Source organism: Pongo abelii, chromosome 8, assembly GCF_028885655.2.
Source record: "Pongo abelii isolate AG06213 chromosome 8, NHGRI_mPonAbe1-v2.0_pri, whole genome shotgun sequence".
Lineage (NCBI taxonomy): Eukaryota > Metazoa > Chordata > Mammalia > Primates > Hominidae > Pongo > Pongo abelii.
This window is the reverse complement of record NC_071993.2, coordinates 15,773,701-15,798,929: the sequence shown is the minus strand read 5'-3', so window position 1 is coordinate 15,798,929 and position 25,229 is coordinate 15,773,701. Positions and strand designations below refer to the sequence as shown.

Sequence of the window (25,229 nt, the reverse complement as noted above, 5' to 3'; positions counted from 1 at the left end):
GTTCTCATAAGACATCACACTGATTAATTCACTGTTTACATGATCATTTGCTTTTATGTAGGTCCAATTAAAAAGAAAAGAAATATGAGTTATTCGCTTTTAGGAATTATTTTCTGCTTGCTTTTAGGGGCAAAAAAAAATTTAATTTCTATGGGGCCTAGGTGCTGTGGCTCTTCCCTATAATTCCAGGACTTTGGGAGGCTGAGACAAGAGGATCACTTAAGCCCAGGAGATTGAGACCAGTTGGAGCAACATAGTGAGACTCTGTCTCTACAAAAAACAAAACAAAAAAAATTAGCCAGGCATGGTGGTGTGTGCCTGTGGTTCCAGCTACTTGGGAGGCTCAGGCATGAGGATCACTTGAGCCCAGGATGTTGCAGCTACAGTGAGCTGTGATCATGCCTCTGCACTCCAGCCTGGGTGACAGAGCAAGACCTTGTCTCCAAAAAAAAAAAAAAAAAAGTCAGAAAACTCATTTTTTTTGCATGTATTTAATTTTCACCAATTCTACTCTGTGTTAACATTAAAAATTTGTTTTGGAAGTTTAATTACCTCTGATGACCAACGTACTCATTAGCATGCTAGAGGCCAATTCATTCACCCAATAATTTAAGTTTGTTATACCAACAATTCAAATAAAACTATAGTATGAGAAACCTACATCAAAAATGTATTTTTTTGTCTTTGATGTTTCCTAGGCCTGTGCTCCTTTATATCACTGGAGAACTCTTAAACCGACACCAGAAAAGGACCCAGTTGGCACCTGCTATGTAGCAATTCAGAACTTCAGCGCCTATGCCGAGTTCTCTCCTTGCCGGAACAGTAAGCAACTTTTATTCCTTGAAACGAACATTAGCTCAAGCACTTTTCTATTGTACACAGGAGTGCAGGTAGGCTCAAAACACCATTGATAACTTACAGGGTTGCAAGGAAAAAGCTTTGAGGGTAGGTAAAGATTTTTGTCAGCCTTACAGGTGTCTTGATGTGACAGCAAGTCAAAAGCATGGAATTCTACTGATCTTCTGTGTTTTAGAACATTTCTGATGTAAGATATTTTGCAGAATTGATTGGTTCCTTATCTTAGGCCATAAAGTGTCAGTTGCTGTTCAAAATTCACGCTCCATGTCCTAAAGAATGCTGACTGCCCACTTTACTTGTTTATTGCCAAAATGGTGTTAGCTAGCATGGTTGGACCTGGGCATATGTTCAACTTGAGATTTCTGTCTGGCTTGTGTTCTCAATGGCTGTTTCTTCTTTACCAGCTGTGTATGCAGACGGTCTGCATGATATGCCTTTCTGCTTAAGATATTTAATCCTTTTTTTCAAAATGACTCTGTATACTTAGAGTTCAAATCTCATCTGGCAGTTCTAAGAATCTTGCAGCCAAGCAGTCTTCAAAGCAAACCTGGGAGTGTCATCTTTGGGGCATTGTGTTTTAATCACTTTATCTCTGTGGAATACCCAAGACTCGGGATAGCATGACGGATGGATGGATGGATGGATGGATGGATGGATGGATAGACGGGTGGATTCATCTACTCCGAGTCCTTTAATTAACTCCTCCAGTTTTCAGTGTGCCAGATAGATCACTAGGATTTGTTGATAAGATACCTATGGATTTTCATTCTTGTTGATAATTCACAAGACCATATTGGAGGGCAAATGTAGTAGAAAGAAGATTCTAGGACTGATTTCAAGATATTGATTTAAAAAAAAAAACTAAATCCCAAATTAGCTTGAACTCTAAAACGTAAATTTTCCCTCTTTTGCCTGAGTGTTTTTAAAATTCAGGATTAATGTAGGGAAGATAATGATCAAATGTCATAAATAAATGAAGAGAAAAATAGATTAGTGATATTAGAGGGTTAACAAAGAGGCTGCTGAGATTTAGAAGCCTAAAGAACTGGGAGTGGAACTTTTTTTTTTTTTTTTTTTGAGACAGGGTCTCACTCTGTCACCCAGGCTGGAGTATGATAGTTGATCATGGCTCAATGTAGCCTTGAATTCCTAGGCTCAAGCAATCCTCCTACCTTAGCCTGCCAAGTAGCTGGGACCACAGGCATGTGCCACCATGCCTAATTTTTGCATTTTTTGTAGAAAGGGGGTTTTGCCATGTTGTCCAGGCTGGTCTTGAACTCTTGAGCTCATGCAATCCGTCCGCCTCAGCCTTTCAAAGTGCTGGGATTACAGCTGTGCGCCACCACACCTGGCTTGAACATTTTAACTCTGATGGCTTTTAGTGAGGATTTTTAACAAGGAGAAGATTATTGCTTTCTGTTTAAAACTACTGAAGTAAATCAGACACTTCTTCAGATGACAACAAATGTCAGCTGAATGGATAGTCCATGGAATAAGGATTTTATTTTAAATAGCTTTAAAGTAGGGGTTCTTTGTAGATCATGGGACTCAATTATTTATTCAATGCAGGATTTCTTTAAAAAGAAAAACCACACATTGAGCAGTACACTAATAACTCTTCTATGTTTAGGGAATTCAGCAAAGAACAAGAGGAAAAAAGCCCTCTGTTCAAGGAACTAGCTCTAGACAGTAAACATGTAAATAAATGTGTTTATGATACAATGTCAGGCAGTGAAAAGTGCTACAAAAAAATACAGCAAGACAAGAAAGGAGGGAGAGACCTGTGCTGGGGAAGCCAGGGGAGGAGGAACATTTTAGACAAGACGATAGAAAGGGATTCTTCTACCAAATGATTATTGGAGAAGAGAGGAGAGAAACTTCCCAGACTCAGGCAACAACCAACACGAGGCATAGTTTGTGTCATGTTCCATTCAAAGTGCTGTGCCCTTGGGTTTATTAAGAGGTCAGTATTGTTATGCTAAAGATAAAATCCCACAAACAATAACAAAGGAAATCCAAAATATATCAGAAAATGAATGGTAGTGGAGAGATTCATTATTGAACTTGTTTCATCAATATTTACACCTGTCCATATCCTACACTCCATGATTTGCCCATGTTCCTATTCTGTGATATTAACCATATGCTCACGGACAAGCTGGCTTGTTCAACAAACAGCAAATAACTGTAACAAAAGACAAGACCATCCTTCATATGCCTTTTGCCTTGATAATGTAGGTTATTCTTCCAACTGCCTTCAAGGATGATATTTATAAAACTAGTCACTCCTTGTTCTGCCTTTTTGCCCGACTACCTGTATGGGATCTGAGGGCTCAGATCAAAATACAGCACATGAAATGTAGACTTCTAGGGGAAAATTTCAGAGTGAGTTTGAACGATTTTTTTAAAAAGTACACTAATGTACATTTGCATCTTAAGCTACATGGACACAGTAGGCTAACAGCTCAACAAAGACAGAATGGAGCACATGTTGAGTTGCAGAATAGCTCAATAAATTGCCATGAATTATTTCCTCTGTGGTGTATAGCCACAGTTTTCACATCCTCCTGGTCTCCCTATTCCTACGGGTACTTCTTCCTCCTCAAATCATCCAAGAAGCAGACTTCCCGTCATGGCCAAGAAGTTACAGATCATTAACACAAAGCCAGCTTGTTCACGAGCATATGGTCAGTATCCCAGAACAGGAAACATCAGCAATATTATTTTCGAAAGAGAATTTAAAGAAGCTCCTCATGTTAATCTTACACTGCAAACCTCCTCTGCTGATATTGTTAGCCATTACCTGCTCATTCATATTGATGACCTGCCTATGGCTCTCATGGTCATTCATAATTCAGGTGGAGATGGTTCACACACACACCCTTCCATTTGTTGGATGAGACGTCAACATATAGCAGCAAATTATCCACATGCTTCCTTGGATTCCTGAGTTCACTCTAGGACATAATTATCAAGTTCACAGATGCTCTGAAGTCCCAGGAAGAAAGATTCCTTCAGCTCTCAGAAATTATGATTCAACAAGGAAAAAAAAAAAGACTTTGCAATGGAAAGAACCTCACACTCTATTATAATTGCCACTTACAATAAACATTTGGAGCTGATTATTTTCTCAGTGTATTTTGTTTAAAAAAAAATGAATGTTTTCTCTTAATTTTTTTCAGCCTGCTGTTTTAAAGCAATACTTTCAAAGAATGGTCATGTTTCTTCCCTTTTGAATAATTTAATTTACAATCATAAAAATAAAAAGTCAGGGTTGAATTTAAAAGGGATTTTTAAAAGGCTTGTGCATGGAAAAATACATATAAAAACACATATATGAACACATACATGTTCAGAGTAATATCTCATGCATCCACATATACTTCTGGATGCATATAAACATTTACACATATGAGCTTCTAGAAAATTGGTACTCAGATATTCCAGATTACAGAGATGAGCTTTTAGGGAACTTTATAGGATTCATGACCATAAATCATGAAATATAGCTGTAAAATAAGGAACAAATTTTGTTAAAACGCAGTGTATGGGGTCAAAAAGTGTTTTTAAAAATAAAGAACTCGGGAGACTGAGGCAGGAGAATGGCGTGAACCCGGGAGGCGGAGCTTGTAGTGAGCTGAGATCGCGCCACTGCACTCCAGCCTGGGCAACAGAGAGAGACTCCATCTCAAAAAAAAAAAAAAAAAAAAAAAAGGGAGCATCTGGAAAAAATTGATGATGACAGTGCTAAAACTAGCTAAGTAATGACCAGAGGAAAGAAAAAACTGGAAGACATTCTAAGGGAAGCTGGAAAGGCCAGGTCCATTTCAAAAAGCTTCTGAACAGACGCATGCCCAGTCATCAATATTTCCTGTGACGACATGTATTTCCTTTCCTGTCCTCTTATTTCAGTTTCCATTGAGGAATATCCTTGATAAGAAAGGAGTCATTATTTACATGTCCAAATCTAACTATGCAGGATTGAGATTCCCTCTACTTAATTCACTACATTTTGGCTATTTTAGGCATGTTAGAAGTTATGGAAACTCTTTTAAAAGTACAAGTTATAAGTAGTAAATTCCTAGTCCTAATGCCCTACAGACTTTTGATAACAATAGCCTTGAAATCAACGTGTTGGCCTGCCTATAGCTTACAACTGTACCATGAGCTCCTATTGGACAATGAGTTAGTGAATCATATTGGATGGAAAGCAAGATAAGCCACTACTGGAATTTTCTCTTTTGTGAACACTAGCATTGCAATGTCCAGTGAGACTGTGACCAGAAATGCAATTTCCCAATTTACCTAGCTTATTATAATAATTTATTTTTATTATTATTTTGTTTGTTTGAGATGGAGTCTTGCTCTGTCACCCAGGCTGGAGTGCAGTGGCATGATCTCGGCTCACTGCAACCTCTGCCACCCGGGTTCAAGCGATTCTCCTGCCTCAGCCTCCCAAGTAGCTGGGCCTGCAGGCACGCACCACCATGCCCAGTTAATTTTTGTATTTTTAGTGGAGATGGGGTTTCACCATGTTGGCCAGGATAGTCTCAATCTCTTGACCTCATGATCTGCCCACCTTGGCCTTCCAAAGTGCTGGGATTACAGGCATGAGCCACCACGCCCGGCCATAATAGGATAACTTAAAATTAAGTTCCTATTAAAGAGCATAACAGTAGAAACACTTATTGGTGGCCCAGAAGATGACATCTACAAAGGTCATCTTGCACTGCCCCTTCTTCCTCAAGGTGTCACCTTTTGGGAATGACAGACCTATCTGCCTTCACTCAGCATGAGGGGGCAAAAGAGAGACACGTTATTGCCTCATGGGAAATTTGGAATATAGTCAAAGATAGAGATTTTATTTCTTCAAACGAATGTGAGTCATAAAACCCAATAGAGTAGCCAAAAGGGATGTTATTCTTGTTGATCTTACTAGAGAATCACAATGCTATCTGGTGTAAGAAAATAGACATAAATATGTTTAATAAATTACTTGGACAACATTTTAAAAATAAACATAAAACACATATTGATCATTTTTAATTTAGAGGTTTCTAGAGAAAATAACAAAATATCCTGAATTGGTTATTAAAAAATATTTCAGGAAGGATAACGTTATAACATTTATGTATTTTGATCGTTCTAGGCAATGCTGATCCGGAAGGCCAGGGTTACTGCCAAGCAGGATTTAGTCTGGATTTTTATAAGGTGAATTATTTTGGTCTTGCAGTTTCTAATATTTAATCTGATTTTTTTTTACCCTCTGCCTCTCACTCCCACACCCCAAAACCACCACCACCACCAAAGAACCAAAGAATCTTGAGGAGCATACGTAGCCTGTTTGGGCAAATGCTTTCTAAAAAAATTTTTCCATTCACTTTTTATTTTTATGTAAATAATTTATGCACATAGCAGCCTATTAAATAGTAGAGAAATAGACATGATAAAAAGCAACAGCCTTTCTTCTTACCCTTTGTGACAATAATTTTTTAAATGAAAATCTAAAAAACTCAGTAAAGAAATGTTTCTTAAAAAGATCACAAGAATCTATTCATTGTTTTGTTAACTGTAATTGACCAGTTACATTTAATATTAATATTAAAATTCATATATCCTTTCACAAAATTAAAAAGAGATGTTCAGTAAGAATGTAAAGGGAAAAGATTCTGTGGTTTTGAAAACAGTATAGAAAAATTTCATCAACGTATAAACTGCTTACTGTCTTTTATCGTACTTTTTATCATTACTTTTTTGTTTTTATATTTTCCACTGAGAGTTAAAGATATGAGGCATGAAAGGTGGGGATGTCAATTCATGAGAAAATGTTTATATTTGCTAGTCTTATATGTGTTTGCTCTTTCTCCTGAGAAGGGGGTGGCACTGGGGATGTATGGAAAAAAATAGGCATTACTATGGCCTTGAAATAAATTGGAACAGAATTTTATTTTTATCACAAAGGCTCAAAAGACCATGTCTGCAAAATTGCACAGCATTAAACATGTTGATATTTTGCTTATAAGAGGCAATGCCAAAAAACGGAATTTATCTCTCTCAAGGGAGAGAGTTCAACTTACCTAATTGAGTCAAATTAAAATTATTTAATATGATAACACACTAAATAATTGAAAACAAAAGAGGAAAGAAAATGAACTGCAGGCCTCAGAAGGATCTCTTTTAAAAATTGCTTTTTATGTGTAACAAATTGTTAGAGCAATGCTTATTAACAATTATTTATAACCCTTTAAAAATGTTTAATATTTCTTTTCCAATTATGGTTGCTGTTGCTGTTTCTGTTTTGTAGAATGGAGACCTTATTGTGGGAGGACCTGGGAGTTTCTACTGGCAAGGTATGTTCTGTTGGCAGAGCAGAAAAGCGCATTTGTTGTTACTAACAGAAGGATGGACCCAGAAGTAGTGTTAAATGTTTACTTTCTATTACCTTAATTTTATATCCTTATTCATAGTTTCTCAAATGAAGAGTTATTTCTTTTTTTTGCTTTTAATATTTTATTTTAATTGACAAAACAATTGTACATATTTATGGGGTACATGTGATATTTTCATACATGTATATGATGTGTAATGATCAAATCAGGGTAATTAGCATAACCATCACCTCAAACATTGATCATTTGTGTTGGGAACACTTTAAATCTCTTCTAGCTATTTAAAAATATGCAATAAATTGTTGTTAACTATATTTACCTTATAGTGCTATAGAATGTTAGAAATTATTCCCCCTACCAGGCTGTACTTTTGTGTACATTAACCCATCTCTGGCTATACCTGAATCTCTATTCATCTTTGCCTCTAGTAACCACTTTTCCACTCTCTATTTCAATGAGATCAACTTTTTTAGCTTCCATGTATGAGTGAGAACAAAAGCATCATTTTGATTTGTACTCTCATTTGTTTTGTTTTTGTTTTTTTTCTGAGACAGAGTTTCGCTCTTGTTGCCTAGGCTGGAGTGCAATAGCACGATCTCAACTCACTGCAACCTCTACCTCCCAGGTTCAAGCAATTCTCCTGCTTCAGCCTCCTGAGTAGCTGGGAATACAGGTGCCCACCACCATGCCCAGCTGATTTTTGTATTTTCAGTAGAGACAGGGTTTCACCATGTTGGCCAGGCTGATCTCAAACTCTTGACCTCAGGTGATCCACCTGCCTCGGCCTCCCAAAGTGCTAGGATTACAGGCGTAAGCCACTGCCCAGCCTGTATTCTGTAATGTAAATAATATTTTAAAATGCTCTTGCAACTTAACAATTCATTTCTCCATCAACAATGTGTTGAGGCTCTGCCAAGCTCTGTGGTAGAGGCTGGGGACACATTAATGAGTAAAAACAGACATTGTTCTTACTGTCATGGAGGTTAATATCTAGAGAATGATAACAGGCACTAATCGAACTCTCACAGGGGTACCCAAGAACCCCCAACTGTGATACACAATCCGAAGCAAAGGCATGTGGTGATGGGGCTGGGAGAAATTAGGAGGCTTCTCCTGGGTGGCTGTGGATAGGTGTGTTTTGTCCTCCGACCATTGGCTGACAGGGAGCTGGAATACAACCTTGCTCTGCTTACGGAGCCATGAACCCAGGTACAGACAGCATCTGCCGAGAGGAAACGACGTCTTCTAATTCTTGCTAAGGTGCTGCATAGGCCAGCAGCAGCGCAAAGTTAACTTGGAAAGCAAACAACCCTGAACTGAGATCTGGACCTTACGTAGGAGTAACCTAGGTGAAGAGAGGAGGGACCACGTGCAGATGTTCTGAGGGAGGCAGGAGGGCAGTGTAGGTGAGAACGGAGGAAAGTCAAGGTGACCGGAGTTAGTGAGGGAAGAAGAGCTTGGGTGGTATGGAGTGGCCCCCTAATTTAACAGAAGAATGGATGTTGTGAAATTAACATGATGTTAATTTAAAAATTTATCATAAATTTTTATGATATTTTTATCATAAATTATGTTAATTTCACATCATCCATTCTTTTGGTTGAAAAAACGTTGGATACAAATGATTTGCTGAAAATTTACTATAGCAATGGCATATAGAAGCATTTGTCTGAGACAAAGAAATTTAAAATTTTATTCAGGTTTCACATTGCAGGCTTGCAGTCCATGCTAAGCAGTTTTGTCTTTATTCTACAAACTATGGAAAACCACTGGGGGATTTTAAGAGTTTAAATAGATGGCTTTAGCTAGAGTAAGAAGGTGTTGTTTGTCCTGAGTGTAGTGACAAACTATGAAGTGAGTTTAAGCATGGAGTGCTACAATCGAATTTATGTTTTGAAAAGATGATTCCGGCTGTGTTACAGAAAATAGATTGAAAGTTGGCCAACGTGAAATATCAGCAAAGTAGTTACAAGGTTGTTCCAAGGATATAAACTAATTTTAAGTTTATAAGGTAAACAAGTTGTATAAGTTTCAGGTAAAGATGTCTGTTTCTTAGAGCGATGATGGTACTGACTGTAAAAGAAGAGAAATGTGAGAAATAGTTTGGAGGCAAAATAAGCAGCCTAAATGATGGGTTGGATATATGGTGGTAAGGGAAGAAAGATGGTAAGGGAGTGTCTCTGACGCCTGCTACTGAATGGCTGTAGGTGGATGCCGCTCACTGAGATACAGAACACTGGAAGAGGATCGGTTTAGAGTGGGCTGGAGAGAGAAGATGATGAGTTTACTTCTTGTTCTGTTGTGTATGAAAATATTTAAGATACCCAAAGGGTTTCACCTAAGTATTTAGGGCTTAAGCCCAGAGAATATCTAGAGTGAAATATAAATTTTCGTCACTTGCATACTGGTGATAACTCAGGCCATGGGTATAGACGGGAGGCCTAGAGAGAGAATACTGAGAAGATTCTGTAATTTGGGCTATAAAGTTTAGGATAGAGTAGAATCTGAGATTAAGAGTTGAGGAAGGAATTTTTTTAATGGAAGAAACTTGATCATGTTTAAAAGTCATTGAGAAAGATCCAGGAGAGATAGATTTATGATTTTTTTTTTTTTTTGAGACAAGTCTCACTTTGTCACCCAGGTTGGAGTACAGTAGTGTGATCTTGGCTCACTGCAACCTCTGCCTCCCAGGTTTAAGTGATTCTCCTGCCTCAGCCTCCTGAGTAGCTGGGACTAAAGTTGCATGCCACCACACCTGGCTAATTTTTGTATTTTTAGTAGAGACAGGGTTTCACAATGTTGGTCAGGCTGGTCTCGAACTCCTGACCTCATGATCCGCCCGCCTCGGCCTCCCAAAGTTCTGGGATTACAGGCGTGAGCCACCGCGCCCAGCGGATTTATGATAAAATTGTATATAAACTTAATGTTAAGCTCAATTCATGCATATACAATTATAAACATCAAATAATTAACATTTTGGTATTTAAAAACTACTTTGCAAACTGAAAAACTATATATTTTGCACAACAGATGGCTACAAAATTAAAATTATATTTATGGAAGGTTTTCTTCTAATTCACTTGGTTAATTTCACATAATCCATTCTTTTCCTTAAACTGAAAAAATGTCTGAGACAAATGATTTGCTAAAAATTTGCCATAGCAATGGCATATAGAAACATATGTTTGAGACATAGAATTTAAAATTTTATTCAGGTTTAAGATTATAATGTTTATAGACATAGCTAAAGGAAACAGCAAAGACAGTGTGTACGTGGGATGGAGGAAAGAGGGTATTTAGCTCTAACCCAGAGACAACTGGCAAATTCTACAGGCAGTGCTCAGAAACTCATGTGTAAATACCATTGTCTTAATATCAGAATAGTCATTTCAAATCCCAGTTACTTGGCAATATTTATGATCTAGTTTGACAGTTTCATTTTTTTGTGGACTTCCAACAGAAAGACTGTGGGAATTATGTGTGAATTCCCAAAGACTAATTTGGCTTTCAAATTCATGTTAAATGATAGTCTTTTGAAAGCATTTCTTCAGTTTTCTCCCAAAGAGCATGATATCACACTTTTGCCTTAGATGTCCATGGTAAACATGGGAATGCATAGAAATTGCAGCGGAAATTGCTGGTTGTCTTTTAGATACTTGTCTACCCCAATGCAATCTTATTTCAAGACTTCTGACAGTGACTTTTGAGAGAGATTAACCAAAGTTCTTATCATGTCAATGTTGGTGCCCATGGATTTCTCTTTTGCTGAATTTTGGATCTCACTGGACCTAGGTGCTTCCCATTGTCCTAATTTTATGCTCTCTCTATATTTTAGCAACAAAAGCAGATGGCTCAAAGATTTTGCAATTCCTTCATTTAACTTAGCTGATATATTTTATCATCTATTAATCAGATACGTGATTTAGATTGAATACAATATCTATCCTTTGCAAGAGCACAAAAAGTTTTATTAGAATGCCAAAGGAAACGTTGGTTGTAATGCCTGATATCCTACTAGCAAAACCATATGACCTTAGAGAATGCACTCTAGCTCTTTGGGCTTCAGTTTCTCCACCTACAAGAAGCTATATTTGACCAAATGATCTCAAAGCTTCCTTCCAGGTGGAATATTCCAGAATAAAAATTACATCATGGCCGGGTGCTGTGGCTCACACCTGTAATCCCAGCACTTTGGGAGGCTGAGGCAAGCAGATCACGAAGTCAGGAATTTGAGACTGCCTTTGCCAACATAGTGAAACCTCATCTCTACTACAAATATAAAAAATTAGCCGGGCATGGTGGTAGGTGCCTGTAGTCCCACCTACTTGGGAGGCTGAGGCAGGAGAATCACTTGAACCTGGAGGCAGAGGTTGCAGTGAACTGAGATTGCACCGTTGCACTCCAGCCCAGGCAACAGTGCGAGACTCCATCCCAAAAAACAAAAACAAACAAACAAAAATTACATCACATAAATTTTACTTGCAAATTTGGCCTCCACTCTTGGATACTTTGATCATTTGGAGGTGGAGTGTGTATGTTGAAAGCAGCAGGAAGCCCAATAAAATATTGTAGTTCATCTCAGGTCTTCTGTCAGAATGGAAAGTTCTACCCAGCTGTAACTAACTCTGCCTTGGAGTTCGAGTGGCAGGCAGGAAAATTCATCATCAAAAAGCAAGCAATTCCACCATAGCTTTCAAGGGAACATGTGTCTGCTCACGGAGGGCCTGCCTCTTGCATTCACTAAGTTAACATATTAATTTGTTTAAACACAGGGCAAGTGATCACTGCCAGTGTTGCAGATATCATTGCAAATTACTCATTCAAGGATATCCTCAGGAAATTGGCAGGAGAAAAGCAGACGGAAGTGGCTCCAGCTTCCTATGATGACAGTTACCTTGGTAAGACCCATTGCCCAAGACATTTCTGGTTTTTCAAAAGACAAGCATAGTAAATGTAGATGCAAGTTTTATCCCTGACTTATCCAATGTTATTTGGCATCTTATACAAATGTTCTCTTATTAGAGTGGACTCGATTTTTCTTTTTTAATACTGCTATTTTTCCAGCCATGATGTGTAATACATAATTTGAGCAGCTATTTTGTTGGCTCCATAGCAGTCTTTTGAACATGAATTATTTCACCAGTAGTAGATACTATGTATTAGCAGGGCTGCTACCAGTGTGACAGGGACAGCATGATAGCAGTCTTCTTAGTTAACAGAGATGCACAAGAGAAGTTTGAGTTGCTGGAATATTCTCAAATTGTATTATGCACAAACCACACAATGTCATTTCACCACTACTGTTTCCCACCTTTGGTATCCTAGTGGCCTTTTGATTGCTTGATGAATTTGAAAAAGAAATGTGACTATATTTTGTCAATGTAGCTAGCACCTCACTTTAGAGCTAAATGAAATTGTAGAAAACCATCACGAGAGACATTAGCAAGTAGGTCGTGCTGGTGACCAGAAATAGCAAAACCTGACCCCAAAGGAAATCTTTCAGAGTGTTCTGATTATTTTCTATCAGCAGCTCTTAAAATGCAACAGCCACCATTTACACTCAAGGTGGATTATGAAGTATCCATGCTTTTAAAATTGACTCAGAATCTGTTTATTTTTATTTTTATTTTTTAGCTATGTTCCTACTTAAGTAGTAGATAATCTATTATGCATTCAGGAGTTAGTATAAAAATGTTCCTTTCGATGTGATTAATTTTTCCCTTTATAGAATCTCTACTTTTATAATATTTGTAGAGATTTCTAAATAAAGCAGTACCATGGTAGCCCTTTCACCTTTTTCTAGATATCACTCATTTGGTTAAGTCATTAAGTGTGATTAGTTTGTTTCTTTTTCTTTAAAACAGGATACTCAGTTGCTGCTGGGGAGTTTACTGGGGATTCTCAGCAAGGTGAGAGACATTGTGGAGTTTAAATCACTTATAAAGCATGGGGAAATGGTAAAATGGCATATAAAGTTTTTTCTATCAATGTGATTTTATTTGCTATACAAAAGGGATATTAATGGAATCCCAGAGTGCCTATATTTTGTAGAAAAAATACTTTGATACAGCATTTTAAGTCTGAAAGAATTTCGTAAGAATGAATATCAACTTTATAAAATCTAGTTAAGCAATAAAATATTAGGTCCATAGTCCCACGCTATGAATGAAAAATATAGATGATTAAATGCCATGTTGTTAGTGACAGAACAAATATGTGAAATTAAGATCCCTTTTTAACTTTCATTTCTAGTACCTCTCATATCGAACATGTCCAAAATTACTCTCCCCAACCAACTCCAATTCAACACCTCAACCTTACTTCCTTTTTCCTCTTTGAACATACCCAAACCCCAAATAACAGAACAAACGAATCCCTATCTCCTATATATCCCTTCTGTCCTGTCTTCTCTACTTTGCTGTGGCTGTTGCCTACTGGGACTGATGGACATGAAATAATGAACACAGAATACCTAATTAAATAATGGTAAGTGCTAGGATAAAATTCTAAACATAGAGTAAGGAAAGCTGTGGTGTTAAGAAAACATTTGAATAGAGCCTGGGATGATGAGGGCGGGGGGTCAGACAGACAAAGGGGCAGGGGCCAACTTCTATATTCTAAGGTGTGTAGAAAATGGGGGTGTTCAAGGACCTCAGCTTGACTGCCAGACTTTGATAGTGAAATGAGATTGGCTTCAAGAAAAGTCTGGACTCAGATCATGTCCAGTTTTACGGGTCATGGAAAACGATTCTGGGATCTATTCAACATACAGGGGAGAAGACATGAAAGGTTTCAGCTGAGGAGTAAATATAATCCAATTATGCTTGTAATCTAAAAGAAAAAAGAGAACAAATCACACTGGCTGCCTATGTAAATTTGATTGAGATGAGAGTAAGGAAGAATGGTATCACATATGTCACTTTTCTCTTCATGTCTACCTCCTTGAAGGCAAGATCTAAGTATTGTTATGTATTGTTCGTATTTATCTCCTTTACAAAGACTAGACCATGTGTTGCTCATAATAGATTCATATGGGAAACAGCCTGACAGAAGTAATTTGAATCTTTGGAGTCAAGATCCACATAGGTTCAAGTTCTGACTTCACAGACTCTCTACTCCTTAGGCTATGACATCCTCTCTGGTTCTTATTTGCTCATCTTTAAATGACACTAATATTAACTAACTCAAAATAATGTTCTGAAGATTGCATGAGCTAATGCATGAGAAATACTTAGATACAAGGCAATAAATGGGAGCTTTCACTTAACAGGTAATATTTATTGAATGAGTCAATCATCAGTCAGTATTTACCATTTTCCATCTTGTTTCATATGAACACTGACTGCATTTCACTAATGCAAGTGGTTTAATTCACAAATAATTAAGAGTAAATGAAATATGGTCACCTCTAGGAATCATCACAGATCCTTTCATAGTTTTGTGTTAAGGTATACAAAGCAAAAAATCATAAACAAAGCTTTGCAGTTCAGGTTGAAGATAATCAGGTTTTTATTTTTTCCTTTCAAAGAACATTTTTGTTTTAGGTACAAACTAATTCATAAAGGACTTGTCCTCTCATTATGTCTTCTTCAAGGTATTAAAAGGCAGTATATTGTAACGCTTAAGAGCCTGGACTCTGGAGCCAGACCTCTTGGGTTTAAACCCTGACCTCACTACTTACTATCTGTGTGACCTTGGAAAAGTTACCTAGCATCTTAGTGCCTCCAATGTTTTTCATTGCTAAAATAAGGATGATGATGCTAATAGTATTGTCTACCTCATAAGATTCTTGTGAGAATTAAATGAGTTAACTCTGTGTATCCATAAAACAGTACGAGGCCTGATATCTAAAAGGTGCTGTTGGCTTTAAGAAAAACCATTGAATTAGGAACCATTAAAGATAGTATTGAGTAACTACTGCCTTGAAAAAGGTCAAATCTAAAAATCACTAAAAATTTTACAAAGGAAACTGTAAAACATGCCAAATTATTACGATTTTTTAATGTGGCATTAGGAGTATTGTTGGACTGGGTGTGGTGGCTCACACACCAGTAATTCCAGCACTTTGGAAGGCCAAGGTGGGGGAATTGCTTGAGCTCAGGAGTTCTATACCAGCCTGGGCAACATAGTGAGACCTCTTCTCAAAAATACAAAAAGTAGCTGGGCGTGGTGGCATGCACCTGTAGTCCCAGCTTAGGAGGCTGGGAGGCTGAGGCAGGAGGATCGCTTGACCCTGTGAGGTCAAGGTTGAAGTAAGTCATGATTGCACCCCTGCACTCCAGCCTTGGCTGACACATTGAGATCTTGTCAAAAAAAAAAAAGAGTCCTGTTGGAAAGCTCTCAGGAATAGTATTCAGTTTTGACTCAAGAAAATAAATAATGATGCACAAGAGTACATTGTAGGGAAAGATGGTGGAAAACAGTAGTGATTTTCCATCAGACCTCAGAAATATCTGAAAAATGGATTGGGTTTTAAGTGTTTTGAGGATATCTAAAATAAAAGGATATTTTGTGTTTTGAGGATATCTAAAATATCTAAAATAAAATAAAAAGTGTTTTGAGGATATCTAAACTATTTAAAATAAAATATCTAAAATAAAATTCTGAAAATGGATTGTGTTTTAAGTGTTTTGAGGATATCTAAAATAAAAGCACTATCGAGGAGCATCGCAATCAGCTCACCAGACCACTACAAATCCAGGACTGTGCATGTTCATGATTTACTTAATTAGACAACAGGGAATGAGAATTCTATTTTTAAAAAAAACAGTGAGCACTTCAATGTCCTCTAGATGATGGGTTCTTAATATGGATCCTCACACTGCTAGGTGGGACGTGGATGGGTTTCACTGGATTGGAACCCCTAAAAATTACATGCAAGATTTGATTGTGTATAATTTTTCTGGTGAGAGGATCCATAGCTTTCTTCCAATTTTCATACATGTTCATGACTCGAAAAAGGTTAACAGCCTTTGTTGTCACTTTAGAATGAGGTGTAGTGAGCTAAAGCCCAAGAAAGTAATCTGTCCCTAACCAATTCCAGGAATGTAATTTGATGTGTTGGAAAGAATGTTGACTTTGCTGTCCATTTTCGACTTGTACTACTCACCAAATATGATTTCAACGGTGATAGAACCTTTCTAAGCTGCAAATGAAAGAAATATTTTTGCTTCTCACTAGTCAGGATGCTACTCAAGTCATGTGTTCCCAGGTCAAGGATCTAAATTTTTCCTGATTATGTTAATTATTAAAAACCTTCTGGCCATGTACAGTGGCTCAGGCCTGTAATCCCAGCACTCTAGGAGGCCGAAGCAGATGGATGGCTTGAACCCAGGAGTTTGAGACCAGCCTGGGCAACATAGTGAGACCCTGTCTCTACAAAATATACAAAAACTAGCCAGGCATGGTGGCATGTACCTGTGGTCCCAGCTATTCAGGAAGCTGAGGTAGGAGGATGGCTTGAGCCCAGGAGGTTGAGGCTGCAGTGAGCCATGATGATCATGCCACTACACTCCAGGCTGGGTGACAGAGTAAGACCCTGTTTAAACAAAAAAAAAAAAAAAAAAAAAAAAAAAAAAGGACCTTCTGAAGATTTCACCTTGAGTTATTGAAAAGGAAAAGTCTCCTATTTTTTCTTCCAACTGAATATTTTTTGTAGTTGAGTGACAGTTCAAACTTGCCTTAGACCCCAAGCAATTAAGCTGTCCTGATCATTTATTAAAAAAATTAGGAGCATCTTTACTCAATATTACATTTAATAACTCCTTAGAGTTGTGGTCATATGAGATTGCAGACTTCACAGTTACTGGGTGGGATGACTGATATTTTAAAAACAAAATTCCTGATGTTTGTGGGATGGGAGAAGTTATGGTTGCCATATTTCTCAAATGGCCCAATCCTCTAGAATCTGTCCTCACCCACAGGCCTGACCCTGAAATCAGTCAACCCTATTATATCTGATTGTGGTTTGTTTTTAGTGTCAGGAGAACTTAATTTATACCAAATAAAGATTATTGAAAACTGGACAGGGTACTACCAGTTCCGTCAACTTTCCTGGCAGTCTATCCAGATTGCTTAGTTTTTCTGAACCCTGTATTATGATTCAAGAGCATGTTTCCCCTGCCCTCCTATTGCTGTAGATGAATCATCCACGTTCCTGTCCAAGGCTCCCCTCTCTGCTTCGCACCTGATCCCGTTCCCTCCCTTGACTCTGAGACGGAACCAGAACTGTAATTTTTATACTAGTACAAAAGATGTCACTATAGTAAAAGCTGGAAGAATCAGAGTAAGAGGTCTAATTTATAAACCACATGCAGACCCAAGAAGCCAGATTCATGAACTAGAGACCGAAGTGCAGAGAGACTTGTAATGAAGACATAAAGTATGACGAAGTATGACTTCTGTTTTTCTGCTTTCTATTATCTGGAGAAGAAACAAAAGCTAATGGAACAGTAAACGCAAAACCCTGGCTTGAAACTTCCAACCCTCTACATCAGCAATCCACAACCTTTTTGGTACCAGGGACCGGTTTCACAGATGTGGGGGTGAGGGATGGTTTTGGGATGAAACTGTTTCACCTCAGTTCATCAGGCATTAGTTAGATTCTCAAGAGGAGTGTGCAACCTAGATCGCTTGCGTGCACAGTTCACAATAGGGTTCGCGCTCTTGTGGGAATGTAATGCCACCGCTGATCTGACAGGAGGCAGGGCTCAGGCTGTAATGTGAGCAATGGGGAGTGGCTGTAAATACAGATGAAACTTCATTCTGGCTCGCCTGAGGCTCACCTCCTACTGTGTGTGGCCGGGCTCCCAACAGGCCACAGACAGGTACTGGTTGATGGCCTGGGGCTTGGGGACCCCTGCTCTATATGACAGCCACTGATTTTACAAGCACTGTCTTTACCACTTTTATTATATGGCGTGTGTGTGTGTGTGTGTGTGTGTGTGTGTGTAATTCCCCTCCTAAATGACTATTTTCATCCTCAGAATTGGTTGCTGGAGTTCCAAGAGGAGCACAGAATTTTGGATATGTGAGTACTGAGAAGGCATTATAGGAATAGGGTATTTTCTTGTACAGATGCTCCTTGATGGAATTACATCTGAATAAACCCATCATAAATTGAAAATACTGTAAATTGAAAACACATTTAATACACCTAATCCACCAAACATCATAGCTTACCTAACCTACCTTAAACATGCTCAGAACACTTACATTAGCCCACACTTGGGCAAAAGCCTATTGTATAATAAAGTGTTTGTATCTCAAGTAAGAGTATCATATCGCATATTGCTAGTCTGGGAAAAGATCAAAACTCAAAATTCAAAGTATGATTATTACAGAATGTGTATCACTTTTGAATCATTGTCAGTTGAACCATCATAATTGTAGGACCATCTGTATATGCAAAGAAATGTTTCATTTTGTGCAACTTTTAAGTCTTTTAAAACTTCCTTTATGAAGGAGTTCTTCCTCCCGATTCATGCTGCTTGCTTACGAAAAAGGAAGGAAAATAAGTCAGATTAGGTTTGTTCTGATCCACGTGCAGGACCAGCTACTTAACTGATGAGACCTGGTGCAAAATGAAAACACAGGCCCCTTGTTCAAAAATTATTAAAAATTTCAGGACACCAACAGCAGACCATTAAACCAAGGGTGAGACCCATCTAAGCACTGGGTCCTGTGTGACTGCACAAGTCACATACCCACAAGGCTGGTCCTACCTGTGGGTATAATCCGGGAATAATTGTGGAAGATGCCATGGTTATGATCAACATCTGCCTCATACAGTAGAAATAAAAGCAATTGTTATTTCAGTTATTTTAATTAATTGCATTATTTAATTTTACTGTAAATTTAACTAATTGTAAATTTATTATTTATTTCCATGACTGCTATAACATAGAATCACAAACTGGCTGCTTCAAACAACATAAATTTATTCACTCACAGTTCTGGAGGCCAGAAGTCTGACATCAAATTGTGGGCAGGACAATATTCTCACCACAGCATCTATGATAGGAGGGTTCTCCTTGCCCCCTTCCATCCTCTGATGGTCCCTGGCATTCCTTGGCTTGTGGCAACATCCCACCAGTCTCTGCCTCCATCCTCATGTGGCCTTCTGCCCTCTCTGTCTACGTGTGTCTTCTCCTCTTTTTCTAAGGACGTCAGTCATTGGATTCAGAGCCTACCAGGATGATTTCATCTTGAGATCCTTAACTAATTTCATCTGCAAAGACCCTATTTCCAAATAAAGTCTTATTCTGATGTTCTGGGTAGATATGAAATTTTGGGGTGATACTATTCAAACCCATTACTTTGAAATTAGGAAAAGCAAATAAATAGATCTTCTGAAAGAAAAACATATTTTTAATAAAGTTTATCTTTTACAAAAGTATCTAGAAAGCATCATGGTTGGCTAAGTAGGATTAAAAAGAGTATTTCTGCCATGTGGATAGCATTTTAAAATCTAATTTTTCTTGCAAAGGACCATAATGATCAATTTATCATAGCATAAGAACAGAAATGGATTTAGACAAAAATCCTGATTAAATCAACTAATCATCAAGTTAATTGCTCTCAATATTCTTGAATTCAACCTTTATTTCTCCAGCTCAGATTAATAAGCATGCATTTTGTCTGAAAGCATCCCAGACTTAACCATAAACAAAAACTTCAATTGGCTTTTTTTTTTAAATAAGATCATTCTGTGGGCTTTCATTTTTGTTTTACATTTAGCTAACCATTTATCACGCTTTACAAAAACTTTTAAATGATTCAAGTTGCAGTTTTAAAAAAGGGCTCCAATTCTATGGCAAATGATGTAACCTGTTTAATTTCTGTGATTTCAGGTTTCAATCATTAACTCTACGGATATGATGTTTATTCAGAATTTCACTGGCGAACAGGTAGAGACATTTTAATATCAAATAAATAAAATCACTCTGGGTTACCAGTAGACTATAATATTCATATCAGTTATTCATCCATTCAACAAATATTTAATGAGCTGCTACTATGTACTGGAAACTGTCCTAGTCACCAAGGATGCAATCATGCATCAGACAGAGCCCACTCAGCTCTCAGGCAGCAGTGAGGCAGCAGGGAAGGGAGAGGAAGGGACAGTTTATTAACAAGCAAATAAATGTCCATGATAATTTCAGATTGTGAACCATGATTTAAAGAAAATAAAGCTGAGTGATGTAACACGGGAGGGAGTTGGCAAGGAAGCCCTTGGATGGGGTGATCAGGAGGCCTCTGAGGTGCCAGTGTCTGGGCTGAGATGTGAATGACAGGACAGAGCCAACTATGCCATCTTATCCAGAACCTTCCAGGCAAGGGAAGGCTAACACGAAGGCTTTCAAACAAGAACCAGCCAGACATGTGTGAAGAGCAAGTGAAGGCCACAGTCTCTGTAAGCAAGAGAGATGTAGGAGCTGAGGACAGAGGGGACAGGGGCTACTCATGGGAGACTGGTGGGGGAGGTGGGCGGTGTTTGGGATTAGGAATTTTTTTCTAAGAACAATGGAAAGTGGTTTTGTATTAACATGAATCTTTCAACAGTCTATAAAAGCCTGAAGGTTTTGACATAAGATACGGGAAGAAGGTCACTGTAAAAAGGGCCTGGACTTCTGCAGCTGACAGATTAGACTTCCAGTTCCCACTGCACCGCTCATGAACTGTGTGAGACCACAGAAAAATCATCTGACCTCTTTGAGCCACTTTGCAAAATAAGAATAAAATGTTTATCTTCCAAGCTCCCTTTAAGAATGAAATAAATCAAGGATTGTAGATTACTTGGAAGATTCCCTGGCACATAACAACTCCTCAAGAAATGTTAATTCCTTTCCATCTCATTTCCTGTCTCCTGCCTTTTGATCAAACAAAAGCCACTAAATTCCCATGTGCCATTAAATCTTCTATAATTTGAGATGCATGCGAACACGTGTGCTTATGATGATCATAAACTATTGCATCTCTATTTCAGTAAGATATAGATTCATGCCTCCATATTTGAATGCAGGACAAATTTAAAATAAATGAACTCCTTGTGTTTGTAACTTATATATGACTATTTACAAGCAGAACTACACACTTGATTTTAAACTAAATATGAACAAAGCTGTGGAATTAATACATTTAAAATTAACCATGTTAATTTAATTTGAAGAGGAGAGAAAAATTGATTGCCTGGAGAAACAATTCAATTCACAACTGGCTTCCCTTAGACGGAAGCACCAACTCAGTATTTAAAGAAATGTGGCTCACACCTGTAATCCCAGCAGTGTGGAAGGCCAAGGCAGGAGGATCGCTTGAGGCCAGGAGATCACGACCAGCCTGGGCAACATAGTGAGACCGCTGTCCCAGTTAAAAAAAAAAAAAAAAAAAAAATGAAAGAAAAGAAAAACCAGTTTTAAAATAAACACAAAATGATTTTGACATCTTTTTGCTATAATTTGGGGCTTTAGTCTATTACTCTGAAATTTTCAACGAAGCATTTTATATCTCCTGATATTCTTTTGGAAGGTTTGGAGAAATCAGACTGAGATGAACAAGAAGTTGAATAGATATTGAATTGTTTCAAACAACTATTCCTAAGTGGTGATAATTAATAAGTGAATGAGAATCTAGCAATGCTGCTCCTTTGCCCAGATCTGTTTACTTTTTATCATTAGAAACTTTTTAAACATTGCTAAATTTAGTCTTTCTATAACTTCTTCTTCTCAATACCACCTAGTTCTGTAATCCTGAACCTCAGAAGGTGATAAATAATGAAATTTCATAAATGATGAAATTCCTCTCAGTAAAGGCCACACACCACCACACCAAGAGTAAGAATTTCACTATCTGTGTTTGGAACAGAGAAAAGAGGTGTGAGAATTGAGTTGTTACATGCCACTTGTTAACTCATGTATTCATTTTCTCTGCAAAGAGCATTTGGCACCTGGCACCTACTTTGGTCCAGACACTGCTCAGGAAGTTCAGATAGAACAGCAAACAAAACAGACCAAAGTCTCTGCCTCCTGGGGTGTGTGCTTTCTAAGGGAGTGCATGTTCATTAAATGAGGACATGATGGAAGCTACGTCACCTCAAACATTGCATGGCACACTATGGAAGCAAATTGGCAAGCTGAAACTATGGGTCAAATCTCATGAAAGCATAAATACTGAAAAGATTATAAATCCAAAAACATAGGTTTAAAAAGAAAAACTGCAGAGATAAAATGGGGAGAGGCCAGGTGCGGTGGTTCACACCTATAATCTCAGCACTTTGGGAGGCCGAGTGGGTGGATCACCTGAGGTAAGGAGTTCGAGACCAGCCTGGACAACATGGTGAAACCTCGTCTCTACTAAAAACAGAAAAATTAGCTGAGCATGGTGGCAGGCACCTGTAATCCCAGTTACTCAGGAGGCTGAGGCAGGAGAAATGCCTGAATGCAGGAGGTGGAGGTTGCAGTAAGCCAAGATCACACCACTGCACTCCAGCCTGGGCAAGAGAGCAAGACTCCATCTCGAAAAAAAAAAAATTAATTAAAAAAAAATGTGGGGAGACTGTGGTGCACTACGTACACCCATGGAAAAGATTTAGGAGCTTTTGTTGACTATGAGAACAATACAAATTGACGCTGAGATGTCGGTTCCCCCGACATGAAAACTTTTTATGCTTCCTCTGAAGCAGGAAGCGTAAATCTTACCTAACTCTTCTCTTGTCATCAGCGCACTCACAAGTGTCATCTATGTTTTGCTACCACGTATCATATCTCTAACACAGAGAGGTTGGATGGCGAGCCAAGTGAAAATATTTTCTTTCGAGACAGGGTCTCTCTGTCACCCAGGCTGGAGTGCAGTTGTGTAATCTCAGATCACTGCAGCCTTGACCTCCCCAGGCTCAGGTGATCCTCCCACCTCAGACCCCCGGCTAGCTGGGACTACATGTGCCACCATGCCCTGCTAATTGTTTTATTTTTTGTAGAGATGCGGTCTCACCATATTGCCAGGGTTGGTCTTGAACCCCTGGACTCAAGTGACCCTCCTGCCTGGGCCTCCCAGAATGCTGGGATTATAGATATGAACCACCGCACCCAGCCTGAAAATATTTTCATACAACGTCATATGGAATTGGAATTAGATTCCTTCTGCGAGATTCGAGATTGCAGAACTTGGTGGGATTAAGTGCTAGAAGTTATGGAAGAGCCAGATTTAGCAGTCAACATTCCGATAGCTGTGTCCACAAATTAAATGGGCTGATTGTTGAACATCCCCAGAGGATGTCCAAGCAGATGTCAGGGTTATTATGGGGAAAATTATTCACTGGGTCAGGGGTTAGACTAAATGAGGCAAAAGGACCCTGGCCACTTCCAAGAATCTATGAATTTCAGTGCAAAAATGTACCACAATGAGATGAATCTTTCAGGAATAATAGAAACATGACTACAAAAATGACTTTTTGGACACAAAATGTCATCTCCTGATTTTCCTTTGCAGATGGCATCTTATTTTGGATATACCGTTGTCGTATCAGATGTTAACAGTGACGGGTAAGTTTATAGACCTCTCTCATATACAATATGTTACATTCATCCATAAAGATGTTATATTTTCCCTTCACAAAATACATCCTTCCTTACTGCCTCAATAAGATAGAGCCTCTCTTGTTCTCAACTTTTTTGGTTCAGGACAAGAAGATACATCTATTAAATAATTCTCTGTCATCTGATTTTGTCCTTAAGGAGATTTTCCACATCTGCTGCTTCTAGAAGAGGACTATTTTATTTCGTTTTATTTTTAATTTTATAAAGTCTTCAGCCATTCAAAATTCATAGCCATTGAGGACATTCATCTATCTCTCTTCACTCCTAGAATTTTCCCCTAGCATGTGATACATTCACAAAACATTTGCACATAAATGGATTTTTAAGTTGCTTTAAGAATGTAACAGCCATGGAGAAGATGAAATTGTTATTTTTCAGATTACAGTAGTAAATTACAGTTGATCATGGACCAAACAGCACAGTGAGTTTTGGTTGTGTTTAAGTCATTACTTCAAAAATAAATTATGATTAAACACCCCTTTGATTCACTAAAAGGACCTGACAGATAAATTAATGAATCATTAAATTAAAAAAAAATTAGACTGAGATGTATTGATTATCCACCCAAAAATATTATTGGATCACCCACCATGTTCCAGGCTTTGTTCTTGGTGCCCAGAATACACAGGTGAATAAGACAGATGTGGTCTCTCAGGGATCTCACATTTTCACAGAAAGCAAATATCTGAAGAATACATACTTTGTTATAGGCAATGGGCTAAGCACTTTAGCTATACTTTTGCTAGATATTTTCTGTGACCTTCATATAGCTGTCAATGGACTTTGTATTAATTGTGTCATGGCATTTGACTGGAGATAAATTTTATACCTTTTGTACCTGTTGGGAAATATCTATTATTCTTTCATTGAACATAAACTTCTCAAGCATCTACTATGCACTAACAGGCACTGTTCTAGGTGCAGAGAAATCCATAACTTCATGAAGATTATACTAGAGTTAGGAAGGTTGGTGCTACAGACAAAAATTAAATGAGTAAAGAGTATGTTAGATGGTTATAAGTACTATGGAGACGACGAAAACGAAAGGACTGAAAGCAACCAAGTAGATGAATACATAAACAAACTCTGGTACATCCTGATAATTCAGTTTTATTCAGTGATAAAAAGAAACGAGCTATCAGGCCATGAAAACACACAGAGGGACCGGGTGCGGTGGCTCACGCCTGTAATCCCAGCACTTTGGGAGGCCGAGGCGGGTGGATCACCTTAGGTCAGGAGGTCGAGGCCAGCCTGACCAATGTGGTGAAACCATGTCTCTACTAAAAATACAAAAAATTAGCTGGGCATGGTGGCGGGTGCCTGTAATCCCAGCTACTTGAGAGGCTGAGGCAGGATAATCCCTTGAACCCGGGAGGCAGAGGTTGCAGTG

General features: G+C 38.2%; 1 protein-coding gene across 2 annotated transcripts in view; it reads left to right on the top strand.

Annotated features, from left to right (window-relative positions):
• Nucleotides 1-25,229, top strand: part of ITGA8 (integrin subunit alpha 8) — a 199,316-nt gene that overhangs the window by 34,123 nt on the left and 139,964 nt on the right. For both annotated transcript variants that reach the window (XM_024253918.3, XM_024253917.3), the window contains exons 4-11: nt 699-822; nt 6,008-6,069; nt 7,163-7,208; nt 12,020-12,145; nt 13,112-13,156; nt 18,233-18,276; nt 20,099-20,155; nt 23,733-23,785. In XM_024253918.3, coding sequence (XP_024109686.2) covers nt 699-822; nt 6,008-6,069; nt 7,163-7,208; nt 12,020-12,145; nt 13,112-13,156; nt 18,233-18,276; nt 20,099-20,155; nt 23,733-23,785 — 557 coding nt within the window. The remainder of the gene's footprint in view (nt 1-698; nt 823-6,007; nt 6,070-7,162; nt 7,209-12,019; nt 12,146-13,111; nt 13,157-18,232; nt 18,277-20,098; nt 20,156-23,732; nt 23,786-25,229) is intronic.